General features: G+C 40.9%; 1 protein-coding gene across 2 annotated transcripts; it reads left to right on the forward strand.

Moving 5' to 3' along the window:
* The first annotated feature begins 774 nt into the window (after positions 1-774).
* On the forward strand, positions 775-24,812 carry smtnl (smoothelin, like). Of its 2 annotated transcripts, none has more exons than XM_032507023.1 (10): positions 775-923; positions 1,285-2,199; positions 18,564-18,645; positions 19,786-20,040; positions 20,384-20,440; positions 20,523-20,583; positions 20,674-20,820; positions 20,928-21,051; positions 22,893-23,044; positions 24,014-24,812. In XM_032507023.1, the coding sequence occupies exons 2-10, from the start codon at positions 1,525-1,527 to the stop codon at positions 24,138-24,140; spliced, it is 1,680 nt and encodes a 559-aa protein (XP_032362914.1). In that variant the 5' UTR covers positions 775-923; positions 1,285-1,524; the 3' UTR covers positions 24,141-24,812. The 2 variants fall into 2 exon arrangements, with proteins under 2 accessions (XP_032362914.1, XP_032362911.1); XM_032507020.1 differs by having other exon boundaries at positions 787-927.
* The last annotated feature ends 41 nt before the right edge of the window (positions 24,813-24,853 follow it).

Raw genomic sequence — 24,853 nt, forward strand, 5'->3', positions numbered from 1 at the left:
TCGAATGTTTACTTTGTTGGGATCCAGTTACAAGGGGGAGGGTGGTGATCCTCAGCAGCTTGTCTGTCTCATCCTGTCATTAAGCACACAAGTACAATAAAATAGAATAAAAAAATTAAATAAAAACAATTTAAAGTGTGCATCAAGGGAAACAGTTACAATTTGTAACGTCCTCTATAGGCATTTACACAGTTATGTTGTACATGTTTGGTATACATCTACAATGAGTAGTATAAAACCCAATTTTTTTTTGATAATTTCTTTAATTTCGAAATTAAGAACAATTACAAACAATACCAGCCTATTTGGTAATTGTGGGAAATATAATGCGTTTCTGTGACAAAAAGTATTTGGTTATGTGAAACAAGTTGATGCAAAGATTGAGAGATGAATAATCTACTACAAACTGAATCCGATTAGGATTATTATGCGATTATGTGTCCTGTCCATGATTCTGAGATTTTAATTATGTATTTATTTTTAAATAAAGGAGGGACAAGAATGAATTAGAGAGAAAAAAATGGCACTAGGCAGGGAAAGGTGTACCTTTTAAAGGAACGGAGATAAGGAGGACACAGTGAGAAAGTAGGAGAGAGGAGTCCTCCTTCCAATAGTTTACACAGTGCAAGAATATAAAACCTACCCGGCCCGCCTCCTTCCCCTCCCCTCACATTTACTACTCTGTCCATGTTGTTTCTACACTCCTCCACTGCCCTCCTCCTTTATCCCTCCCTTTCTCCTCCCTCCTCCAGGCTAGAAGAGAGGAGGGATCAACCTGAAAGTTTAAACAAACCAGAGAGCCGGCAGCATTGAGCAGAGCTCACACACACATACACACACACGCACACACACACACACACACTCATATTAATATAGTAGTTTAGCGCTGAGGAAATTCTAGTGAGCTGGAGAGCGAAGCTGAGGTAGGTTCATTGCAGCTGTGAGTAAGGATTACCTCACTGCTATGTTTAATGGCAGTTATGAAACATATGTATGCTTTCTTTCTGTCATTCTGACTCCTTTTAAAAGAGATTGTCCTCAGTTCAACGCAGTCAGAGTAGTTGTGTATGAAATAAGTTGGTAATGGTTTGTTGTAGATTAAAATTAAATCATTTAAGACTTGATTTTATTGTTACTATCTTGCCTATTTTGTGTTGTAGTTGCATTTTTATTTTTTTTGCACGGGAGATCCCATTGGCCTCGGGTTGGCCGGTTCTTTTAAGAGTCTGACAGCTGTTCACATGCTAAAGGTCAACGTCTTGTCCCTTTTGTGCTTTCCAACAGAGTGAAACATCTGTACCTGATAATTGAAGGAGAACCAGCCGGGGACTTCCCAGGACAGAGCTGGAGGAGTGGGGATAAAACAGACCAGACCTTTGCAACCCCCTGCAAACTTTCACCCTCCCAACCCTTGTCTGCCCAGCCTGACTGAAGCTACTCATTTTCCAGTGGCCAGAGGATCTCACTCTCAGACATTAGCTCACAGATTGAGAGGCTTCATCACCAGTGGCTACAGCTGCACCGATGGAAGCCCCAACCTTGGCTGAGATGGGAGACTTGTGTCACCCCCGGTCTTCCTCTCCAGAGGGGGAGACAGTGTGTGCAGCACTAGCCCGTTATGAAAACACTCTGAGAGATGCCATTAGGGAGATCCAAGTGGACGTCAGCACTTTTAAGCTGGGCATGGAGCGTCGTCTAGAGGAGACAGCCAACCTGAGCGGGCCTCTTGGACGAGCTGTGGCGCAGCTCCAGCAGGAGAACCGGCAGCTCAGGAGTCAGCTGGAGGCTCTCACCCTACAGGTGGAGCTCCTGAGTGGGATGATGTGTGACAGGAGCACCTTGCTTAACAACAGCCACATTCACAGTCATAATCACAAGAATCACCTCAGTGACATTCAGGAGAACCATCAGGAGATAAAAGAGGTGATCTATGGGAAGGGTGAGGCTCACACTCAGAGCCAGGCTCTGGTCCACATCCAGCCCTGCAACCTGGGGAGCAAAGCCCAGACCTACAGTGGCCTCAGCAGTCAGTCCAGTCCTGCGTCTCCACCTGCCTCCTTCTCATCCTCCCCCAGCTCCAGCAGTCCTTCTGTTGGCTCCAGAGTTTCCTCCATGGTGACGGGCCCGGTGTCAAGCAGCAGCCCCTCCACTGCCCGCTTCTCCAGCCGAGCCACATTCGCCGTTTCCAGCAAGACTAACGTGAGTACTTAGTACTTCATTTTTCTGCATGCGTTTGTAGAGAAGAGATGATGGATGCTTTCATCAGTGTCTCCAACCTTTTTTGTCTGATCTACCCACCACAGTATCAAATGAACTCAGGTGCCCCTTCATCAACACCGCCCATCACATGTATTCATTTGCATTGATTTTTAAGTGAATGCTGTTTAACATTACAAAAGTGGATATTTTTTTTAAAATGTTTTCTTCATACAATTGAACTGTCTATGTTTAGGTTGGTTTGGTTTCATACTCAGCGCTGTGAAGATAGGTCTGTCAATGCAAGACTAGTTTCGTACCAACTTTCCAGTTTGCAATCCTTCGACGACCACTTGGAGTGGCAGACGCTGGATGTTTCAGCCATTTTGCTAGGACTTACCTATTTCAACTGTTTATCATTTTAGCTGTTTCAGCTGATTACACAATTATAATTACCAATTATAACCATTTATCTGTTACTTTTTAGCCTATTTAGCCATTACTTTTAGCTATTTCCAACATTTATTGGTTACTTTTAGCTTTTCCAACCACTTAATCATACTTTAAGCTAACAATTTAGACTTGTCTTCTCACCTGCTCACCAGTTTTTACACCCTCAGCACGTAATGTAGTCTGGCCCAATTTGTGAGAATATAATATTTTCCCTTTTTTTCAAATTAGTTTAGCTACATCTTTTCCCGTAGGCCATGGCAACTGCATAAGTAGCCCCTCAGGTACAACCCTGCTTTGCATGTCAAAAACTGACTGGATCTCAAGTCCCAAGGAAGCTCATCCAAGACTATTTGTAGTTTGTGTCCTCTTTGACAGTTGCACACAGACGCTCTTGACATATTTGTACTGAACCACCATTTAACACATCGCCAGATACTTTGTAACACGGATGGAAATTTAATATACAATAGCAGAAGAAGTAATCCAGTAATTGTGATGTAATTTTTTTAAGTTGGATAAGGGCCACTGTGGTAATGAGGCAGAATGTGAGTTTGACTGAAGACGTGTTGCCTTGTGGCTCTGTGAATGTGTCATACGAGGCACTGGCTGTGTCACTGCGGTTGCACAATAGCTCTCCACCAGGATATCTAATGGATTTATGAAGTACAGTAACATGAGTCGAGCTGGCTCCCGGGAGGTGAGGTTAGTGTGGTTGTGTGGTTTTTAGACCTGAGTCAAATATGTGAAATCAGCATTGTGGAATTCAGGCTTTGGTTAGTCATTATGGCTGTTGTCCTTTTCTGTCTTTGTGGGTCCAGTTTGGGAGAATTTTATGTTTCAGCTTCACCTGAACAATAATATGGTTCTGGTGTGAAAAAATTCCAACCACTTTTAAACTTTACTGAATAAATTAAAAAAAGGGGGGCTGTTTTCTCAGTTCCTGGAAAGCTGACATTTTTATTGATAGAAAGGGTGTGTCAAAATTGGTTTTATGTTGTGTCTGTGTTACATCATAGTTAATCACTGCGTCGAGGGCCAGACGGCCCGTGTCTCTGTTTTAGTCTTTAGTGGTTCCTGAGTTATTATCAGCAATACATTTTAACTGTCAACTTGGGATGCTGCTAATGGAAGAATTCCCTGTGGAGTTGGACTTGTAACTCTTCTTGGAGTCCCTTAAAGTAATTGTTGCATATTTGAAAATTGTTTCCTCTTTTTGGCTTGTCTTACTTCTGATGAAACCCCCAAAAAAATCTTATATCCATCCTGTGGTTTCTGCATCACTCAGACAGTTGATGATAAGGGGCTTTCAGAGCAGAAAGGAAAAAAATCATCTGTCTAAATATTTAGAAAAGTATAAACAAGCCGATGACAATCAAGTCTTTTGTCTTCCCATTCTCAGGTGAATGAGTATACATGAGTGTGTTTCTTTGTTGTAATTCAACCCCTTCAGGAAAAGCAGGAATTTTAACCAATCTCTGCATTAATTGCATGAACTTTTTAGCATGCTTGCTATGTTTCCTACAAACCTTGGTAAGCACTCTTGCAGTACAATCCAATTTTCTGCTGTCAAGAGCATTTACCCAATATCAGCTAAATACAGTGCTTCCATCTAAATGCTAGAATATGTTTACCTCAAATCTAGTTTGGTATTTCTGTACTGTAATTTCTTGTTACCTATCAGTATTAGTACACTAATACATATGCAGTGAGTTGATATTTACAGATATATCAGTCTGTTTATCACCAGACCGCCAGTAGATTGACCACATGTGTCAATAAACAGTGACTTTTGATTTGTGTTATATTTATTACTTAAAGTAAACACTGAGACCTAAGACAAGAAATCACACGTCAAACTGTTTTGCCTTACAAGTACGTCAAAGCCACAGTGGTTAACTTGAATGTCAGGAGGAAGTCCACAGAGAATGTCATGTACTTCCAGGACACATTTATGAGATACAATGAGATTCTCTTTTTTTATTTGGAGCAGAGTTGTTCCTTGGTGAAGCTCTGTATTTTGTTGCTCCTGTAAACTCTGACACAAAGCTGACACAAACCTGGGACTTATTACACACACACACACACATATATCCTCGCACACATCCTTTATGCATACAGAGTGGGATGGAACTGGCAGGAGGTTGCATTCACAAAATTATATGGCACAGTTTGAAACCTGTTTTAAATAAATTGATAGGTGATTTTCCAAAATGGTACAGGCTGCAACAAAAGTCAACTCCATACACTACGTTTAGTGTTATGTACCAGCATCTATTCACTATCAAAAGTCTTGCAAAGTACAGTACATGCACACATCATCATACAGATAAGACAAGAAAAAATGTAAAACTACATGTACGCACATGCACACAATAAACAAATAGTTGTTAGTCCTGTATCTGTAAATTTTACCAATCTATGAGGAGGATACAACGGAGGAATTTTATCTTCTGTGAAATCATGTGGTCAGAGCTAAACAACACAAGGGCACCTTTGTTTCTGTGTGTCTCTGTTGTGGGAGATCCCCCGCTGTCAGCCAAACACACCACTGCAGAAACAGATCGGATCAAACATGAGCACATGCTGTGAAATTATATACGCGTGCACAAAGGTTCACTGTGTGTATCCAGTTTTTCTGCTCACATCATGGTAATTAGCTTCACAGGATTTTTTTTGAGTCTAGATCTTGAAACACTGCAGTTTGAATTGTAATTGCAGCTCGCTCTTTTTGCCACATCCTCACCTTTCTGTCAGAGATAGACGTGAGAAGGAAGACACAGTACATAAAGTTCAGTTGACTGTTCATACAGGCCTGATTGACATGCTACACTGACAGTTTTACACACACACACACACACACACACTCTCTCTCTCTCTCCTTCTCTCCTCCTCTCTCCTCTCTCCTCTTCCTCTCTCTCTCTCTCCTCTCTCTCTCTCTCTCTCTCTGCAGGCATTGTTAATGGCTTGGATCCAAGGTGATGCTATCTGTACTGCAGAGATGTGTATAGGCGTGTCTGTCTTCCTGCCTGCTCTCCAGCTGTTACTGTGCACATTCAATGTGACCTGCCAAGCTGCCACAAGAGGACACACACCCACACAGACCTCTGAAACACACCTGCAGCACGTCAGCATGAGTTTGTTCATACAGAAAACACACCTGCAGCACATATCTGCATGAATTACGAATACTTACTTTCTTTTCTGATCTGTCTGTCTCTTTTTTCCACTGTGTTCTTCTTGCTGCTCTCTTTCTATCAGCTGACTTGAAATATTTTGATATATAGGGGTTGTAGGTTTCTTCCTCTCATTCTGCCTTTATTGAAAAAAACCTTGATGGTGAATGCTTTGCAATATTTGGGATACTGATTCAGTACATCGGAATTCACATACAAATACTTGAATGAAAACCCAGCTGTTTGTGTGTGTGTGTGTGTGTGGTGTGTGTGTGGTGTGTGTGTGTGTGTGTGTGTGTGTGTGTGTGTGTGTGTGTGTGTGTGTGTGTGTGTGTGTGTGTGTGTGTGTGTGTGTGTGTGTGTGGTGTGTGTGTGAAAGTGTGTGTGTGTGTGTGTGTGTGTGTATATGTGTGTGTTTCCATCTGGAAGGTGGAAACACATTACATACACACACACACACACACACACACACGCATAAGCAGACAACGCTGCTGTTGCCAATTACAGTGCCAAAGCAGCCGTCTCATTGGGCAATTGTATAGGTTCTTGTGCTTCATTGGGAATACATTTAGTATGGAAGGATTACAATATCAACCCTTCTCTATTCCTCCCCCTTTCTGACTCATTCCTCTCCTCTATTAAGCATCAAGCTTAAAAGTTCAATCTCAATTGTCAAAATAGTAGTTTGACAGAAAACAACAACTTCTAATAAACGTAAAGGAATACCTCACCCTCAAAATGACCATTTGTATGTCCTCTCTTCCTCCCCCTTTCTGACTCATTCCTCTCCTCTTCTCCATCTCTCACCTGCACCCTTATCTCACTTCAACAACTGTTTAACCATAGGCTCAGCTAATGACTTGTGCAGACATGGCATATTTTTTGAGGAATACGTTTAAGCATTGAGCTTAAAAGTTCAATCTCAATAGTCAAAATAGTAGTTTGACAGAAAACAACAACTTAAAATAAATGTAAAGGAATACTTTACCCTCAGAATGACCATTCGCATGTGAATCAGAATATCTTGACCTCTTCTGCTTTTGATTTTGACCATCCTTGTTTTAATAAGTCTGTTGTGAGTCCTTTAATCTACAATCTACAAATGTCATGCCGTATTGCTAGATTTCACTTTTTTATACAAATCATGCCACCGAGGCCATCACAGAATACTAAAACTCCTAATTCTTTTTAATATTGCTGTCAATTAAAATATTTAATTAAAATTATTAATCACATTAATTTCATAGTTAACTCGCAATTAATAGCAGTAATTGCACATTTTCATCTATTCTAAATGTCCCTTAATTTCTTTTTATCCCTTTTCCCCCTCATTTTAATGCTCTTATCAACATGGAAAAGTGGATCGGCTTTGTGTAAATTCTTTTTTTTTTTTTTTAAGAGAAAACAACATTGGCATACAGCCTACTGTAGTGTTCAATTTCACACGTAACATTTCACAATAGAAGCCAATAATCTCTCACACAATGTAACACTCTCCATCAATAAAAGTGGGGAAACATACTTAGACGAGGGGGGGAGAATTGGCATCAGCTGTGTGCTTGGCCATCAAGTGGTATTTCAGACTGGACGTGCAGCGATGATAGCTCAGTTCACAACGACAAAACACACAGATCATTTTGGTCTTGTTATAGAACCAATGGGCAACTTTTAAAAAGTAAACTTTCCATTCAGAATCTTATTTGCATCCATTTCATTGTCTCACGCTCACCATTCACTCGAAACGTAACGTTCCTCCTCTTTGGCCGGCTCGCAAGCTCAAACAAGTGTGTACGGCGTGCCTGTTATTTTGTTTCCAGTCTAGTTAGATCCGGTGTGGTGTTGTAGTTTTTCTAACATAACTAGTTGTTGCAACGGCATGTGAAAAAAAACTACAACATTTGCTAGACCAAAAAGAACGTTAATCCCACATTAAAAAATGTACGCTGATAAAATGGGTTTGCGTTAACGCGTTTAACTGACAGCACTTATTTATATGGAATAATGCATTGAATTCCGTAGACAACAAATGTAGTATCAGGGAGAATATTTATTAGAGGGTCAAATGAAAATGTTATACATACATTAATTAATAATTTACATACTTACTGTAAGATTTCATTCTTTCTTTGAATCTGTTTTCTGTCACAGAAACACACACTTTTGTTGTCCTTACCTACAATTCCTTGCCAAACCACACCCGGACCACTCAAGACTCCACTGCCGCGGAGCATTAGACACAGTGCATTCCATCTTGCACCGCGTGATTGTGTTCATTAGCAGATGAACAGATCAGATTAGCGCAGTCAGGTCAGAAGGTTATCTACTGCTCTCTTTCAATGCACTGGGTTCGCTTGATTTATGGCTCAATAAAGCACATACATCACATGTTATGTAAGAGAGGATTTCTTGAAATTGAAAAGTTGAGTTTGGGGGAGTTGTGAATGTGTTTCTTGTATGGGCTCAAAGGACAGGCTCAATAGATGTCACATGAGTTTAGCTAATTAACATAAGTCAATTGTTAATACCATGCACATTTTGAGATTGTCCTACTGTCATCTATGTGGTACAAACTGAGCTGACATTTTTGTAAGTGGTGGTGGAAAAACAAAAAGATTCACTTCAACAGATTAATGCCGGAAGCAACAGGATTTATGGGAAATGTGGTTTTAATTTTGAGAAACGTCTGTTCTCGCAACACCACTTCTGGGAGATAGAAGCTCCCCATTGCCCCCACCCTAATGTTATTTTTAAAGCAATAGTATGAAAATAATTTGACAATAATATTGACATTCAAAATTGGAACCATGTCTATTTGTCTGAGTATTATGAAGCTGTGTCTGAGTGATGGTCTGATTTACAGTAATCCTACAGTGGTACCAGCAAGTTACGAGAATGGTGACATGAGTATGTGTGAGTTAGTACAAATTCCATCAGTTGCGCACTCCCACATACGCACACACACACACTCCTTTCGCACCCATTATGCTCCATCTACCACTAACATAACCATAACAACTTAACCTCGATGTAATGTGTTTACACACACACACATAGATTTTTTTATTCAATGCACTAAAAAAAAGAAGGTGCATAACCTCTGAACACAAGAGTACAAATCCCACTGTACAGCACACATTTCGACCAACCCAACATTTACATTTCTTTATTGGTCATTGTTCATATGGGGTTAATCCTTTTTCAACAGCCAACTTAGTGGTAAACTTTCTGACATGCAGTGTATAGCATAACTAAAAAAGAAAAAAAAGATTGCGTTGTGGCATGATGCCAAACTCTGCCAAACAAGAACACAAAAACAGACTTACCAAAAAATGGCTGCACACGACCTCAAATGTCAAATTGATAGAAGAGGCAGTAACACTTATTTTATGTTATAAAGATACTAAGACTAATGTTTTTTTAATCCTCCCTGTAAAAGAATGCGTTAATTTGGTGTAAAATGTAACCCCACCACGGACGGATGTCAGTCTGATCAGTGATCTTCAGAGATCATTCTTCAGACCCAGACTCTCACAGTACATCAAGTAATTGAATGAGCAGAAAATTTGATTATTGTGCAAGAACTAATCCCCCTTTATAAAATACATGAAACATGTACAATATGAAAGGATAGATATATTAACAATACCAAAGTATAGCACATAAGAAGAAGGTTGGCATGTATAGAGAAATAATTAGAAGTGTCAGGTTTTAATGGCAGCGCTGCACACCTACCTGAATATGAGTGGATGTTCCTAATCAGCTGAACCACGCAGCTGATGAATGATCCAGCGAGGGTGAAGCATAAATGAAACATCTGATGTCAATCTGGTAATTCAAGCACAGCTTACATCCAACTCGTCACGTGCCACAGCTTGGTCAGGAACCCCTTGGTGTCACATTTTTATTGCTCTGGGTTCCCTCTTTGGCATCTTTTTGTCAATGTATAGTGTGTATGGTTAAGTTCAGGCAAAAAAAGAACTATTTCATACTGACTACTACTGGCTCACACTGACTATATGGTAAGTTAAATTATTTTGCTTTGTTTCAGTGCTTTAATTTTCTAATTTCTTTCGTCTTAAACTCTTCACTGACAAAGATGAAGGGAAAAAAGACACATGAGTGTGTGTCTAGATCTAGCAGATGACTTTTACAGATAACTGAATGGGTGAGAGTGTGTTTGATTCTGTGTGCTCAGGTTACACTGCAGCATAGAGAGTGTAGTGTTGTTTATCTCCATGACAAAGACCTTTGACATTTACCCGCTGTCTGTGGAGACTCCCCAGGCTAAGCCAGCTCTGACTGTCTCTGATACTGTGATGTACGACCTCTGATCCCTGTGTGCACACATATTCTAGCAGCACCCATGCATCCATCCATCCATCCATTCATTCATCCATCTATCTATCTATCCATCCATGTACTCCTCCTGGCCTCTGTGGCCCCTTCCTCACCCTTTTACCCCTCCCCCAATATCCCCCTCAGTGCTTGGCTGCATTTTAAGGCTGGATTCCTGGCACCAACCCCCCTACGTTGCTATTAATACAGCCATGAGCAAGACAGAAAACCAAGCTTCAAACACTCACACTAAAATGGCAAATATATGAACTGGCTTTTAAATCATAACTCTAATTTAAAAACCTGTCATAGATTGATTTATCATTTCACCCAATATAATTTCAAAATCAACTCTACACTATTGCTGGGCCCTCTTCCTGTCATCAATTTGCATTGTGGTTTGGCATGCAAACTATTTATCAAGGCTATTTTGAATGCTGGTTTGGCAAACATATTTATTTTGATAAAGACATGCGTTTAGCAAGAAGTAAAAATAGATTTGGACTGATCTGGAGGAAAGAAACTGAAAACAGGGCACAGATGAACAAAAAAAATCAAGTGTGTGTGGTGGGGGGTTAGCAGAGGTATGCAGCCACTCCCTGGCTACCCCTGGCTCTCTTAATGACTTCCAGACAATAGGCCGTGTTCCCGTCATCGTCTCTGTGGAACCAGGTTAATAACTGACTGGCCTGTGGGACAGCTCGCCCTCGCTGCCCTCTGGAACCAGTAAGCCTAAGTGGAAGTCAACTTCAGAAAGAGATTTTAAGATGCCTATTTGGCTAAATGAGCTCAATTCACCAAGGAAATACTTTACAATTTAATTTAGCTGCACTCAAATCCAGTGTTTTGGGAATAATGCCCAGAAGGCACTTTAAGAAAAATGGGTTTTTGAGGTTGGGTGAAACTGTGTGGGGTCGTGGGTGAGAGAGCAGGGGTTCCTGGAGACATTGAGTCTCCCACCACAGGAGAGTGACCCATAAATGCCTGGTACTTTGGGAATTTGGGTGCTCAGGAGAAATAGGAACATGACCCAAGAGTTAATCGTAAATCGGCCAGTCAGTCACTGTGAGGATGAAATTAAAAATGTAAACCCCCCCAGATGTTAAATGACGGTGTGTTGGAGCTGGTGAACAGATGTAGATATTTTCTCAACAAGATTAAAACTATTAGTAGCTCTGCAGGAAAATAGAGGCATTGCAAAAGCAGCATACAGTGAGGAGCAAAATATGTAAAATAATAATATTGAAAATGGATAATATTTGAATTTTAAGCAGTGGACCAACAGACATTGTCTGTCCTAGAACTACGCTGCTAGCTCAAAATGCTAATCAATCCAATTACATAACATCTATTGTATTTGGAGTGGACAAATTTGATTTGACATTTACCCCCACACAATGGTCTCATCCTACCTCAGGTTACTACTGCAGCAGATAGGATGTCTCTCACTCTATACATAAACAACCACACACACACACACACACACACACACACACACACACACACACACACCACACACACACACACCACACCACCACACAACACGCGCTGCGCGCGGCGGCGGCGTTGATCATGGGGGCGGCGGCTGCGACACACACACACACACACACACACCAACTGTCCAGTGTAAAAACGGGAGTGAAGGATGAGGTGATACAGACTATGACTTCTTACCTACAGTACTAAGGGTCAGCATGTCAGACTCCCCTGCACTGTCTTGCCCTCCTATGCCTCACTGCCAGGAACTGAGGAGAAGAGAAGGATGAAGGAAGGGAGGTGGACAGGGAAAAGAGGAGAGACTCTCTCTCTATTGTTGCCATATGTTACAACTAGACGTTACAGACCAGGGAGTACAAGATTGAAAAATGATCTTTTCCCCACATGCCTTTTTTCCCAGTCATTTTGGAGAGTCATAGAAAAATGTATTACTGGTGAAGGGAGGGTCAAGTCTTTTTTGACAAATGATCCTAAAAATCCGGTGGCCCCTTAAATAAAAAACAAACAGTCCCTTAGTGGCATGAATTTGTTGTTGCTGTAGACCAAAAGGGACAGGCCAACCGACTGGCATCGCCATCCATTGTCTCTGCTACCAGTGAAGGAAGAACTGTCTGTACCGCTCACATAAGCAGAGTGCGCAGCAGATTGTTACAGACCCCAAAAGCACAGATACACTGTTGGTTTTATGATGCTGTTTGCAGAGGAACGCATGTGAAATCATGTCTTGTCACCAGCCAAGACTGTAACTTGCATTCAGCGGTACTTTGTCTATGAAGAGAATGTTTCTCTGTACAGTGGTTCTCACCTGCAATTAGGTTTTTATATCCTCTCAGTTCAAAGGCTGTGCATATTTTCCACTCTCAACCCAAAGTGGTATTCCCTGAGATTCTTCGAGAGGAGAAATTGCAGGCTGCGTGAATTTATTTGAAGAACAGGTGGTTTGACTGTGTCTTCCTTACTCCGAGAGGATTCCTCTTGTAAACTCCCAGGGGGAACTTACAGAGCAGGAATCCTCTGTCACTAACTAAGGAGAACCCAGCTGATATCTTTACAGTAGCTGTGCATACACAAGAGCATGCTTTTTGCTTCATATGTCACATCTGCTCTTAAACTGCTGCTGTGTTCTGTGCTTTTTTTATGTGTCCTATAGTAAAATGTAAGGTATGTAATGTATGTAAAGTCATTGGCTGTCAGTCATTTATTATAGTTGACAGTGATGAATGGCAGTTTACAAACTTTGTAATAATTGATATTGTGTAGCATACTCTAAGTCTGTCCTGTTACCACTCTCATGCAGCCATGTTATTGCTGTCAGCACAAAGGCGTCCCTGTGGGAGCATGTGGGTTCTGATGGTAATCTTTGTTAGTGCATTTGTTTTGCAAATTAAAATGAGTACTTGTCTCTGTACAACACACTGTCTGCAGAACAGAATTGTCTAAGGATTACAATGGACAAAGGATTTATAAATACAGTATGTAAATCATGTTAATGTTGAAAAAAATAGACATTTTTTACTCTGCTTTACTGTCTCTCTTTATCAGGCTAAATGAATGACCATGAATAGTTAAGTGCTAAAACAGTCTGTAATATGGAATACATGCACACCGTAAGCTCATAAATTGACATTGTGACAGAAAGCAGAAGTAAGGAACACCCTTAATTTACTGTAATGCGGAAAGTCGGCACGTTACATTACACCTACATTGTTTCATTTCAAATGCAACGTGCTGCATTACAAAGCCAACACAACAATGTGTCACTGTTCTGATACATTCTGAGTGCACACTGAGTGTTTCCCAGCAGACTACAGTGTACCCTCGTCAAATAGTCACCCTCCAGCAGCCGAGTTGTCTCGTCCACACCTACCTTTACAAAGTCTTTATTAAAATGTCAGTGATGAAGATGCCTCTGACAGCTAAACAATGTCTTCTGACTAAACACAGGACGTGGTGCTCACCCAGCACCCTCATACCTCATGAATAGACGGGTTTCCCAGGGCACGTTATCCCAATGCACACAGCCAATACTATGGCAGCTGCAAATATTCTGGTATTTTGTTACTATTACAAGACCAAACTTCCACTGAGTTAACGCTGGAAGAGGATTAGGAATTGTCTTTCGTTTTTGTATGGGAACACTAAGGATTCAGGCGTATATATCACAAACATCTTTTTAATGGAATTGTATCTAACATATTAAACACAAATTTTGCCATTTGATGTGTTAAGCAGAGTACAACAAAACAATACTATAGCTAAAGTACATTAACAATACCAGTTGGCATCCCCAAGTCCAGTTTACTCCACATGGAATGTTAGCTAGCAGCTGTTTAGGACATGTTTTGGTTTATCTTGTCTTGAATGGTAAAGATAAGGGTTTTTTTTTTTGGGGGGGGGGTTAAATCAATTTTAGTGCTTCAAGTTACAGTTTGCAAACTTGTCTGTTAGTGACAGAGAGCAAAGAATTACAGGTTCAAATGCAATGCCATGCACCTGTAACCCAGTCAAGGACATTTGTACATATTGTTCACACTTCATTATCATTTCATTTGATTCTGGTAGTCCATAAAGGAACTTTTGTAGTTATTTCATATGTTCAATATTTTTAATTTATCCTCTGTTATAATAATAAATATATATATATTCAGTGAAATTACTGATTTAACAAGGGGGGTTAACACTTTTCCAAGGCACCGTCTTCGTGTCACATTCTCATTAGGGGCTGAGCCCCCCTAAAGGTCTGATTCTAGAATCGCCCCTGCCTCAGTGAAGGACAGGTTGACATGTCCCGTAAAGATGGCAACACTTTAGCATGATCAAACTCCTTCTTTTCCTTCCTCATCCTCCTCTTCATCTTCTTGTTTCTTCTTATTATTCCTCTGTCTCTGCTTTTCCACACATTCCCTGCTTTCACTTATTTCGTCCAAACATTTCATAGTTCCCCACTCATGATGCAATGACGCACTCACGGGGAGTAAAGGATTTGTTGTTCCCTGAAGAAAGAAAAGGGAGCTTTTGTCTGCTTACACTTCTATCACTCCATTATGAGACTGCTATGAGAAATATTGTGCGTGTATTCATTGGTTGTTGCTCTTCTATTGTGCAGTAGTGCAGTAAGAGAGTGACAGCTGCTAATGGCAGCCTAGACTAAACAACCGGTCAATCATCTTTGTGAGATTTACTCTATTGAAGTCAGGGACAATAAGGATGAAGCTGAATGTAAAGCAACCTCCTGTATGCCCATTCAGGGTCATCTACACAGCTCAGCTTGGGCTATTTTAGTGTCATCTTTGCATGTTGGTTTCTACTTTTAGCCACTTATCAGTAGGTAGCAAACACTCTATTGGCAGACACGTGTGTATTAAAGGGAAACGTGACTTGTATTGTAACTGTTTGTGAAGCTGCCACCAGCTGATAGGTTGAGGTGATGATATCTTTAAATTTGATTCCTAAACAGCCCAGAGCGTTTTTTCCTTCTATCCCAGAATATATCTGGCATGTAGCCAGACCATATTGCACAGGGCTTTGGAGAAAGGTTTGACAATGCGAGTCTACTGTCTTGCTGACATCCACATTTTAACAAATGGTGATAATCGTCAAAACAATAAATCAGTCCATGTAGTGCGGGGTAAATCCAACAGATATCACTTTATGTGTGTGTGCATACTTGTGAGGTTCTTGTGCCAAAATGTTTGTGTACTTGTTTAAACGCATGCGTGCACAAATGTGATGGGTGCAGCATGTCCTCAGGTCCCTGGTCAGTACTGTGCCATGTTAAGTGTTGAGCACCAATATGTTCTGCCAGCAGAAAAGACCTCAAGATACCAGAGAGTTTACCGGAACCTCAGCAGCTCCGCTATCATGTTTCCCCCTCTGACCCACCATGGACGTCTGATGATCTGAGTACTTAAGCCAAGAAAGCTCCCCTCCCCAAAGCCAGACATTCTGCAATTTGTCTCCCTCCTCCTGCGTGATAGCCAGCTGTTTCCACCTCACTACCCTGTCCCTCTGCCTTCTTTCCCATCATGCATTATACAACTGCTCCCCTTCCTCACCTTTTCATACATATTAATGTCATCACTTTTTCCCTTATTCCCTTCACGGTGTGTGTGAAGAGAGTGTTTGGGGGGGGGGGTTTAAACACACTCTTCTTGACTTGTTTTAACACACACACACACACACACACACACACACCACTGGCATTCCTATATGGTGAGCTCAGCCAAACACACACACATTTACACACTCCCAGCCATTTTTCTCAAGTGAGCACAGCATGCTATCTCACAGCAATAACAGCATCTTGTTCTTTGTGAGTGTGCATGTGGATGAGATAGGAGGGGATACAAAGGTGTGTTTTAGGCTTCTACCTTGCTAGAGACTTTATCTTTTTGCTGGCAAAATAATTTAATTCTTTCAAGCGGGTTGTTTTACGCAAACTACAAAACGTTTTTTCCCCCGTAGGCTAACCTTACCTGTAGTTGTATCTAGCCATGCAGATAGTTGATAGATGATTTTATGTGTAGAGGTTTAGAGATATCCATCTCTGACATGTTATGCTCCAACCAAAAATAAAATAGGTAAATGGAAATGTTTAAATTGATTAAACATCTCCTTTAGAAACTATTTCCCTGTTACTATAGATAATCCACAGAACTCACTCCTGAGACTTTTTCTTCAGTAGAAAGTAAATCCATTGTCTGTGGAGTCTGCAAATTATCAAACGTAACCAAGAGCCAATAGTGGTAAAACATGCTTCAACAAATACTTAGCCTTATCATTGTAGTTATATTATCAATGGATCAAATGACTAAGTATAATGTGAAATGATGAACAGGTAATTATTATCAGAATTTCAAAATTCATTGTTTTAGGGCATGCAGCTTCACTGTTTTGGTTCTGTCTCAATGCAGCGTTCAGTGTTGTTTCTAGTATTAGCAGGCAGCTGGTTTCAGTATTAGCTGTGACATGCCCACTGTATGCTACCTGCCCAGTACCAAACAGCAGACGCAGAAAGAAACAACTAGCTAGTGTGGAATGTTTAGCAGCCAAGGAGCCAGATATCTTCATAAGTAGGCCAAAACTGAGCTAAAAGGGAGAGTGAATATTGGACTTAAATTCGTTAAGTGGACACAAAACCACTCCTGCTGATGTTGCTCTGTGTCTGCTGAATGTGTGAATATGCAACTCTTTGCTAACTTGGTAGCCATATATACTTTATAGGGTGGTAAATGTGTCAAAGTTGTGCTTGTTTTCCTGCCCCTAAATGGCCCAAAAAATATGTTACACCGGGCTTTTAGAAAATGTTAAATGCTACATAGTGCCCACGTTCTGCAGACTGAACAGTGTAAAAAAAAATGCTCAAGAACTTGCTACAGTGCACTTATTTGAAAGGCCCTAAATTACCACTTTCTCACACTTTCAAGCAATTGCAGATACATGTGAATGGTTCAGGTTTTTTATTTTTGTATGGTCTCGTCTTCTGTTCGTTCATGTAGTGGTTTCTGACAGCGGTGACAAGCGAACCAGATGCTGCACGTCTGCTTCCAAACATGCTGACGTTATCCAAACACTGAAATAATGCATCAGATGCACCAGTGGTGGAAATTATGTTCTTGGTTAAACACAGTGCAGAAATCGGGCTTGTCTATTTAATTCCGCTGTGATAGCCAAGTTTATAACACAACCAGATGGTCAGAGTTATTTGTTGCCAAAGAGCGGAGGATCTCCAACTTGGCTGTCTGAGGGTCTCCTAAAAGCCTCTTTCAGGGTCTGCTAAACCAACACAGATACAATGTGACATTTGGTGTGATACTAACCTGAAAAAAACGTGCACAACTATCAGCGCTGTACTATTGACCTCAGATGTGTTGTTCTGTGTCAAACGGGCCGACTATCAAGACAATAAGCTCCATCTATCTGTCTGACAGGGCCACATGGAAAGTGACAGCTTGACCCACAACCTATGTGGGTCAGCAGCACCATGTGGTTAAGAGTTTGAGATAGAAGTATCTGCTCAGGATGGTGATTAGCTGTTTCCATGAAGCTGGTTGTGTTTGGAGAGAGGAAAAAGAGCCATCTCTGCAGGTCTGTGCTGATCTCAGAGACAGGAAATAGACAGAGTTATATAGACATTGAAATATAAACTCAAGATGCTGATCATGTTTGACAATAAAACTTGACCGCGATCACTTTAGCAGTCAGGCTGCCAGATCATTCAAAAATATTTTGGCAGCGCTCCCATCACTGAGTGTGTCGGTGACAGTCGTGCCTGATTTAAAACAAAGACTTTCTAAGTCTTATCACAGGAGGGGAGGTAGACACACACTACACACTTACCCGGTGCCTCCGACGCCTACAACAACCAGCTCATTTATCCACACCGGCAGACTTGGATATGCGTGGAGTTGTGTCGTGCCTCGCCGATTTGTTGTCATGTTTTGTTTTGTCTGAAGTCGTGTCAAAAAGGCCCACATGTTGGAGAAAAGTCTAAAACTTGGAAAGGGTGAAATGGTCCAAAAATGACTGAGTGAGAAACGGACATCTGGATTTTTTTGTTCAAACCAGAGGAACATGATGCCCTGAATCCTAACACAACATATTGGTTTATCACGGCTCCAAACAGAACATTACAGGGCAACAAATACAATAATGATAAAAGCAACAAGTACTGTGGCCAATCAGTCATTACAACTCATTAATACCACATTGATTAATTTACCTTGTGCTTAAACTGCTGGCTTTCAAAGCTCTTATTTCCCAGCTTGTTCTTTGTTTTGAAGGTTAAAAAAAACTCCACCCGGCAGCTGTCCTACTGCTCACTAGTAAAAGGTTGAATATGACTTCATGCACCTTTTTTTTAAAAGCAATAAAGGGTGCAAGTGTTCACTATGATTCTATGTGTTTCAGAGTATTGAGCGTGAGGAGCCAATAGAGGTGGACCCCACCCCAACACATGCTGGACTGGAGAATGGACATGCTGCTACCACAGGTAATCCCGTCACAACTGTAACAGTCATATGGTGTATTTTTTATTTTTATTTTTTGGCGAGCAGGTACCGTATAACGAAAAAACACCAATAGTAACCCTGAGGAAAAGGGAGGGGGACTATGGTTTAACTATGGTTAACACTGCTCAGCCTGTGAAAACAGTTGTATGATGTCTTCTGTGGCTCTGGAGGAGCTTAGTCAAGTCCGAGAAGACAACCCTGATGATGTCATCAGGGATTATGGTCAGTTAAGGTGTTTGGACCTTGACTCATGCCAGAGACTAAAAGTCTGAGTATCCGTCTGGTTGACCATTATTTTTTTATTACCGGTCTATTCCAAGTCCCCCATCTTTATGGAGGTCCAACACAACTTGACTGAGGAGAGTAACTTAATATTTGTGGAGTATTTTAGGCTGATTTAATTCTTATAAATGCATGAGTGGTTGGAGAGGTTACCCTGCAATAAAGATGTTTCCTGATGCGTTTTCATCATGATGATCCCAGTTGCAGTAATTGAACGAGTTTTTCTCTTTGCCGGGTCACAGGGCTTTCAAGCAGGGAAACAGGGTTTGTGTCCCAGAAAAACCAAAAGACTTTCACCTAGGAAATATGTGTTCTATGCAAGAATACATAATGGGACCAGTGTTTTAATTCAAACCACAATCTTTTTTTCTAATCTTAACTTAACTTTTTGCTGCCAAAACTTAACTGCTGTTGCTGCATGAAGGCCACCTTTTGTCGGCTAGACTCAACTGCAATCGCCCCTGAAAGGACTGTCACCTCAAAGTGCTCTGTAGCCGTCAAACGTAACTGTCATGTGACCATGTAAGATATGAAGTAATCTTGTGCTTATGTTTCCGTAAGCTATTGCCAACGAGAATGCATTGTGATGCATCACTATGTTCACCAGCTATTCCCTGACTTTGTCTCTGTTTCTGTGGGGTGGACACCCAAAACAATGAGCTGAAAAAGGATAAAATGCTCCATAGAACTGAGGGAATCTGGTGATTATTCTCTGGGGGTTTGTTACCATGAGCAACCCCTTTTATATTGCACAAAGTCATTTGAGCCATCGTTAGTATTGATGAGAGCAGCTTTAAGAACTTTCATCAGTGTGATTTTACATCTTTATCTCCAACCAGAACATTCAGAGTTGGTACACGGAAAAATCTCTCCACCCAATGACTTCCCACACGAGCACACAGCCCCTGTCGCCATGCGGATGCCCCACCTCCCCATCACCGCCACCACCAAGACGGCAGAAATGAAGGGCCCCGACTCTCCCAGCAGCCCTGTCGGTTCTCGCTCCTCTCCAGTCCCTGAGGCTTCACCTACCGGCCAATCAGCTGCTAGCACCAACCAGACCCAACCAATAGAGGAGTCTTCAATTCAACCAGGTGGCTGATAGTCTCAATTCTAACTCAGCTTTTGTTTTTTTATTGTAAGATGTTTTATTGTTTTAATGTTGCATTCATTCTATATGGAGAAAGTGAACGACACAAGCTTCCTATTAGAACACACAGTTTACCAAGCTTTCAGGTAATGAATTGAACCCGATTTTCTCTAATGTCCAACTTCAGACTTGCAATTACATGGCTTTAAGGTTATTTTGTAGATTAATTTGCAAGATTTTTAGAGGTATTTTCGAGAGAAAAAAATCATCAGTTTGCTTTCACCTGTTTTTTTTTTTTTTATTATAATACTGACAACTTTCAATTTGCGTTTTTTTGCTGCTGTTAGTGTCTTCTACATGGACCCCGACACCTACCAGAGCTCTGGGATCGCCCCGCCTTCAAGGTGAGCCATACTTTCAGACACACACATGCTATCCTGACTACAATATCATGGATGTGATTTACTGACTGCTTGTCTTTTGCAGATAAAGCAAATTTAGCCCCAGCTAAGTCTGTCACCTACTCAGGGCTATTGCAGCATGACAGGTAAGTGAAAGGTGACTCATGAAGAACATCTTTTAGGATGGGTAAAATGTGTTTGGCTTTGTCTGACTCTTTTGCGCTATGGTCATAAAGAGACGGTGATGTAAGCGGCGACAGATCCTTTGGGCAGGTCGGAGAGAGGAGGCGGGAGTTGGTGAGGTCACAGACTCTGCCACGTAACATTGGCGCTCAGGCTCGTCGATCCATCTTTGAAAGGCTGGACTCTGAAGCCAGTAACAGGTACATGAAATGTAATGCTGCATTCGATTGATGTGGGAATTACGGTAAATAGTTTCATAATCATTTTAACACTTGTGTATCCTTGCCCTGCTTCTGCTTATGTACAGTCGCCCCAAACCAGTGGACTCCAAACCCAAACTGAAGCGGTCTCAAAGTTTTGGGGTGTCCAGTGCCAGCAGCATCAAACAGATTCTTCTTGAGTGGTGTCGCTCCAAGACCATAGGCTACCAGGTAAAAAAAATAAAAATAAATCAAAAACTTTGTGAACACAATTCCAGTCTGGCAATCTTATTTTGTCAGCCTGTTTTCCATGTTCAGCCTATTTAGAGCCATATTTTGTAACATTTGGTCATTTTGTTATGTCATAAGTTGCTTTTAGGTTCCACACGCTTTCAAAGCTTTTATGACTATGTCTATTTTAGCTCATTTGCTACAAATTGCACAAATATTACATTATTGCTGACCATTTTCCAAAGCAGATCGTAGTTGATTACATATCTTTTTCCTACCTCGCAGATGGTCACTGACATCAGTTCATTTCACATTATAGCATGAAAATCAACTGGCAAAGACTTAGGTAATCCAGTGTGTCTGGTTATATGATTTTTCAAAATGATGTTATTGTTGCACAGTAATGACGCTGTGCTCATGTCCTGAGGGGAAGTTTGAACTTCTGAGCTTTAAAGTCGGTATCAGATCAGTAGCAGCACTGTTAATGCAAGAACATAATAAACTTGCGTTATTCTTTTCAAAATGTTTTTCAGCTGGTAGTGTTTTGGCTTTGACTTTCTGGAAACATAGTTTTGTAACGTAATGCTATTCCTCAACATTAGTAAACAGAACGTCCTACCAGCACATGAACACACCACATCCTGGCTTTCCAACTACAGGATCAAGCCATATTTTGCAACTTTGATGATGATTATAGTGATGGATTGGCTATGTAAAATACTTAGCATGTTGATTTTCAGAGTACAGAGTTGATTTTGAAGATACTGATTAATTTTCTTCCGATGGAATGAGAAGATGGATGTCAATTTCACATTTGTGCTGGGGCTGGGAGGTGTTTAGCCTAGCTTAGCATAAAGACTGCGGCCACTGTGGTAAAGACTGAGCCTATCTCAGTGTCTCGACCATAAGTGTTTCAGACGTGTTTTTCAACCCACATCTCTCGGAACTGATACAATCTCACTTTAATCCGTACAGCTGTTTGCACTGGCTCTGTCAGGCTCGCGTTTCAGCCCCGTCTCACAGGGCGTAAACACGGCCTGAACACATTATTTACGCTTCAAGTCTATTTTTTCAACAAGACGTGCGTAAACGCAAGGTTCATACCCAATAAAGAGACCTGAATAATATATTCATCAACATTTTGCTACCTGAGCGTAGCAGAGGTGCAGTAAAGAAAAAAAAAGTAATCTGTTTTAAATGAGCCCAACTGTTTTTCATGTTGGCACACAGTGCAGTGCTAATGTGCTAATTATCTACAGTACCTCTCAACCGTGGAGGTGAATGTAAGTGAGGGTCCCTGTGAATATAGGGGTGCGTGTGTGTGTTTTGGGGGTTGAGGGTTAAGGTAGTTTGAGTCATGGTTGAGAACACATTGCGGCACTCTGGTACCCTTTTCTTCACAGCAGATTGTGCCAGCCGCTCCATGTGGCTTTGGTTATAGACTCTTATTAACTGGGAACACACACACACACACACGGGAACACACACACACACACACACGCACGAGAGGGAAAGACGTTCATCCGATGACTTGACATGTTGCATTTTATTCAAAGCAAACTCCAGACCAATAAAGGGCAGACTTGAAATGATTTCAAGAGCATGTAACAGACCGAAAGCAGGAGAGCCGAGGAAAGTGGATGAGAGAAGAGGGGGAAGTCTGTTTTATCTACCATAATTAGGAGCCAGACAGTAAATGGCGAGATGGCTTTAAGAAGCCACAACAAGCTTCCAGTCAGTTTTACAAGTCTTGTTCCTCCCCTGCTTTTATTCTTTCAGGTCTGAGATGACACAGTAAAGTCACTCACGGCCACATCATCACTAAATCTTTTTCTCTGCAGAACATTGACATCCAGAACTTCTCGTCCAGCTGGAGCGATGGGATGGCTTTCTGCGCTTTGGTCCACTCCTTCTTCCCCACTGAGTTTGACTATAACGCTCTGGTGCCCGCCAACCGCAAACACAACTTTGAACTGGCCTTTGGAACTGCAGAGTGAGTGGTGGCAATATCAGAATATAAAGACAAGGCAGCTTTTTATTGTGATTCTGATATGATGGATATGATGTTGTTTCATTCATTACATATTCATTGTAGAATTGATTGAAGAGCTAACATTAGAACGTGGTGACACATTTGGAGGGCTTTCCCAACCTGACAAGAATAAAAGTCTGCATATTAATAGTTTGTTGGAACATTACATAGACATACTGTAACCATAGATAGTCAAATTCATGAATGAAATATTGGCCAATTTTCAGTCTTTTTGTTGATCAGAATTGTATAGGATTAAAGTCTGACCTACATTTTTACCTTCTGTTTGTTTCGTAATCCTTTGAATGTTTATTAATGCTTTGTGTGACAGACTTGGCTTTTGTTATATAGTCCTCTGCAAAGTTGTTATTATATATGCCAGAACCCACACATTTTATATTGGAATATCTACTACTTCTCAATTTAAGAATGTATTAGTCTACAACTGCTGCTGCAGAATTAAGCTGATTTGACTAAAAAAACAATATTCCCTTGGTCACAGAGTCAATCCCTGTGTAGTGGCGGCTTCACATTTGACCTCTTAAAGAGATCACAGAGCAGAGACTTACAGATGAATCATTACATGCATAGTGTCGATCTTTAACGCCTCAAAACATGTTTGTTAGGATGTAAAGAACCAGTCGTGTTTTCATCAGGACTATCCAAGACGCTATTAGTTGTTAGATGCTGAAAATCGCTTGGACTGATATTACATTTTGATAATCAACAAATTTTTGAAGACATTTTCAAGCAAAACCACCAATCATTCAATGGTTCCAGCTTCTCAAATGGGAGGATTTGCTGCTTTTGTCTGTCCTGTAGCATTGGAAAGTAAATATCTTTGCATTTTGGACTGCTGATTTTAATATGTCACCTTGTGCTTTAGGTAATTGTGTGAATGCTGATTGATTCATTCATTTGTGTCTCCAGAGTAAAGGCATGCTGCGACCGGCTGATCGAGGTGGAGGACATGATGATCATGGGTCGTAAACCAGACCCCATGTGTGTCTTCACCTACGTCCAGTCCCTCTACAACCACCTGCGCAAGTTTGAGTGACGCTTAAAAGCAAAAGGATGTAATTTCCTGTGCTCTTCTCCTTTTAGACTTCACCGTTTTTAACCTCTTCCTTGTTCTTTGTACCAATCTGTGAGCTGACTGGAGATCCAGAGCGGGCATGGGAGAACTTTGAAAAGACTACACTGCCCTCTGCTGGTAGATTAGTGAATATTCCTTCACATGCTGCAGGAAAAGTGCTCACATACACAGTGGACAGTGACTCATGGGGATAATAATGTGTATGTGCGTGTCCTCTAATGTTAACTGTAATATGAAGAAGATGAATTTACAAGTAATGTCTGGGTTGGTTTGTCAACAGTAGTTTTTTTGTGTGTGTGTGTAGTTGAGATATATTAAACAAGTTGGACAAAGGTTTCAACTGTTTGTGTTTTATAAATCTTTGTTGTCATAACACATGCCCGTTTGAAAGTGAGTGTCCATATTAATCTTTAATATTTCACCAAAGGAGAGGATGTATGTTTCACAAATGTAACTGTATAACTAAACTGTTTGTGATGAAGCAGAGCACACGGTGGGGCAGAATAGCTGACTTAATAAAATGATATGTTGCTGACTGATATTTACATCCACATATGCTGTGACATTGGGTTATTGAGATAATGTTGAAATATGGCATATTAAATCAATAAATTGTACTGTGTGACACTTTAATGTGGACATTGTTAAGATTGTTATCTTAAGAGACCGGTTTC

Source organism: Etheostoma spectabile, chromosome 3 (genome assembly GCF_008692095.1).
Source record: "Etheostoma spectabile isolate EspeVRDwgs_2016 chromosome 3, UIUC_Espe_1.0, whole genome shotgun sequence".
NCBI classification, from domain to species: Eukaryota; Metazoa; Chordata; class Actinopteri; order Perciformes; family Percidae; genus Etheostoma; species Etheostoma spectabile.

Coding starts and splice junctions, on each gene's coding strand:
- smtnl (XM_032507023.1), top strand. CDS start 1,525: ATGGAAGCCCCAACCTTGGCTGAGATGGGAGACTTGTGTCACCCCCGG. Junction 18,646..19,785: donor TGGACATGCTGCTACCACAG/GTAATCCCGTCA, acceptor ATCTCCAACCAG/AACATTCAGAGTTGGTACAC. Junction 20,441..20,522: donor GGGATCGCCCCGCCTTCAAG/GTGAGCCATACT, acceptor TGTCTTTTGCAG/ATAAAGCAAATTTAGCCCCA.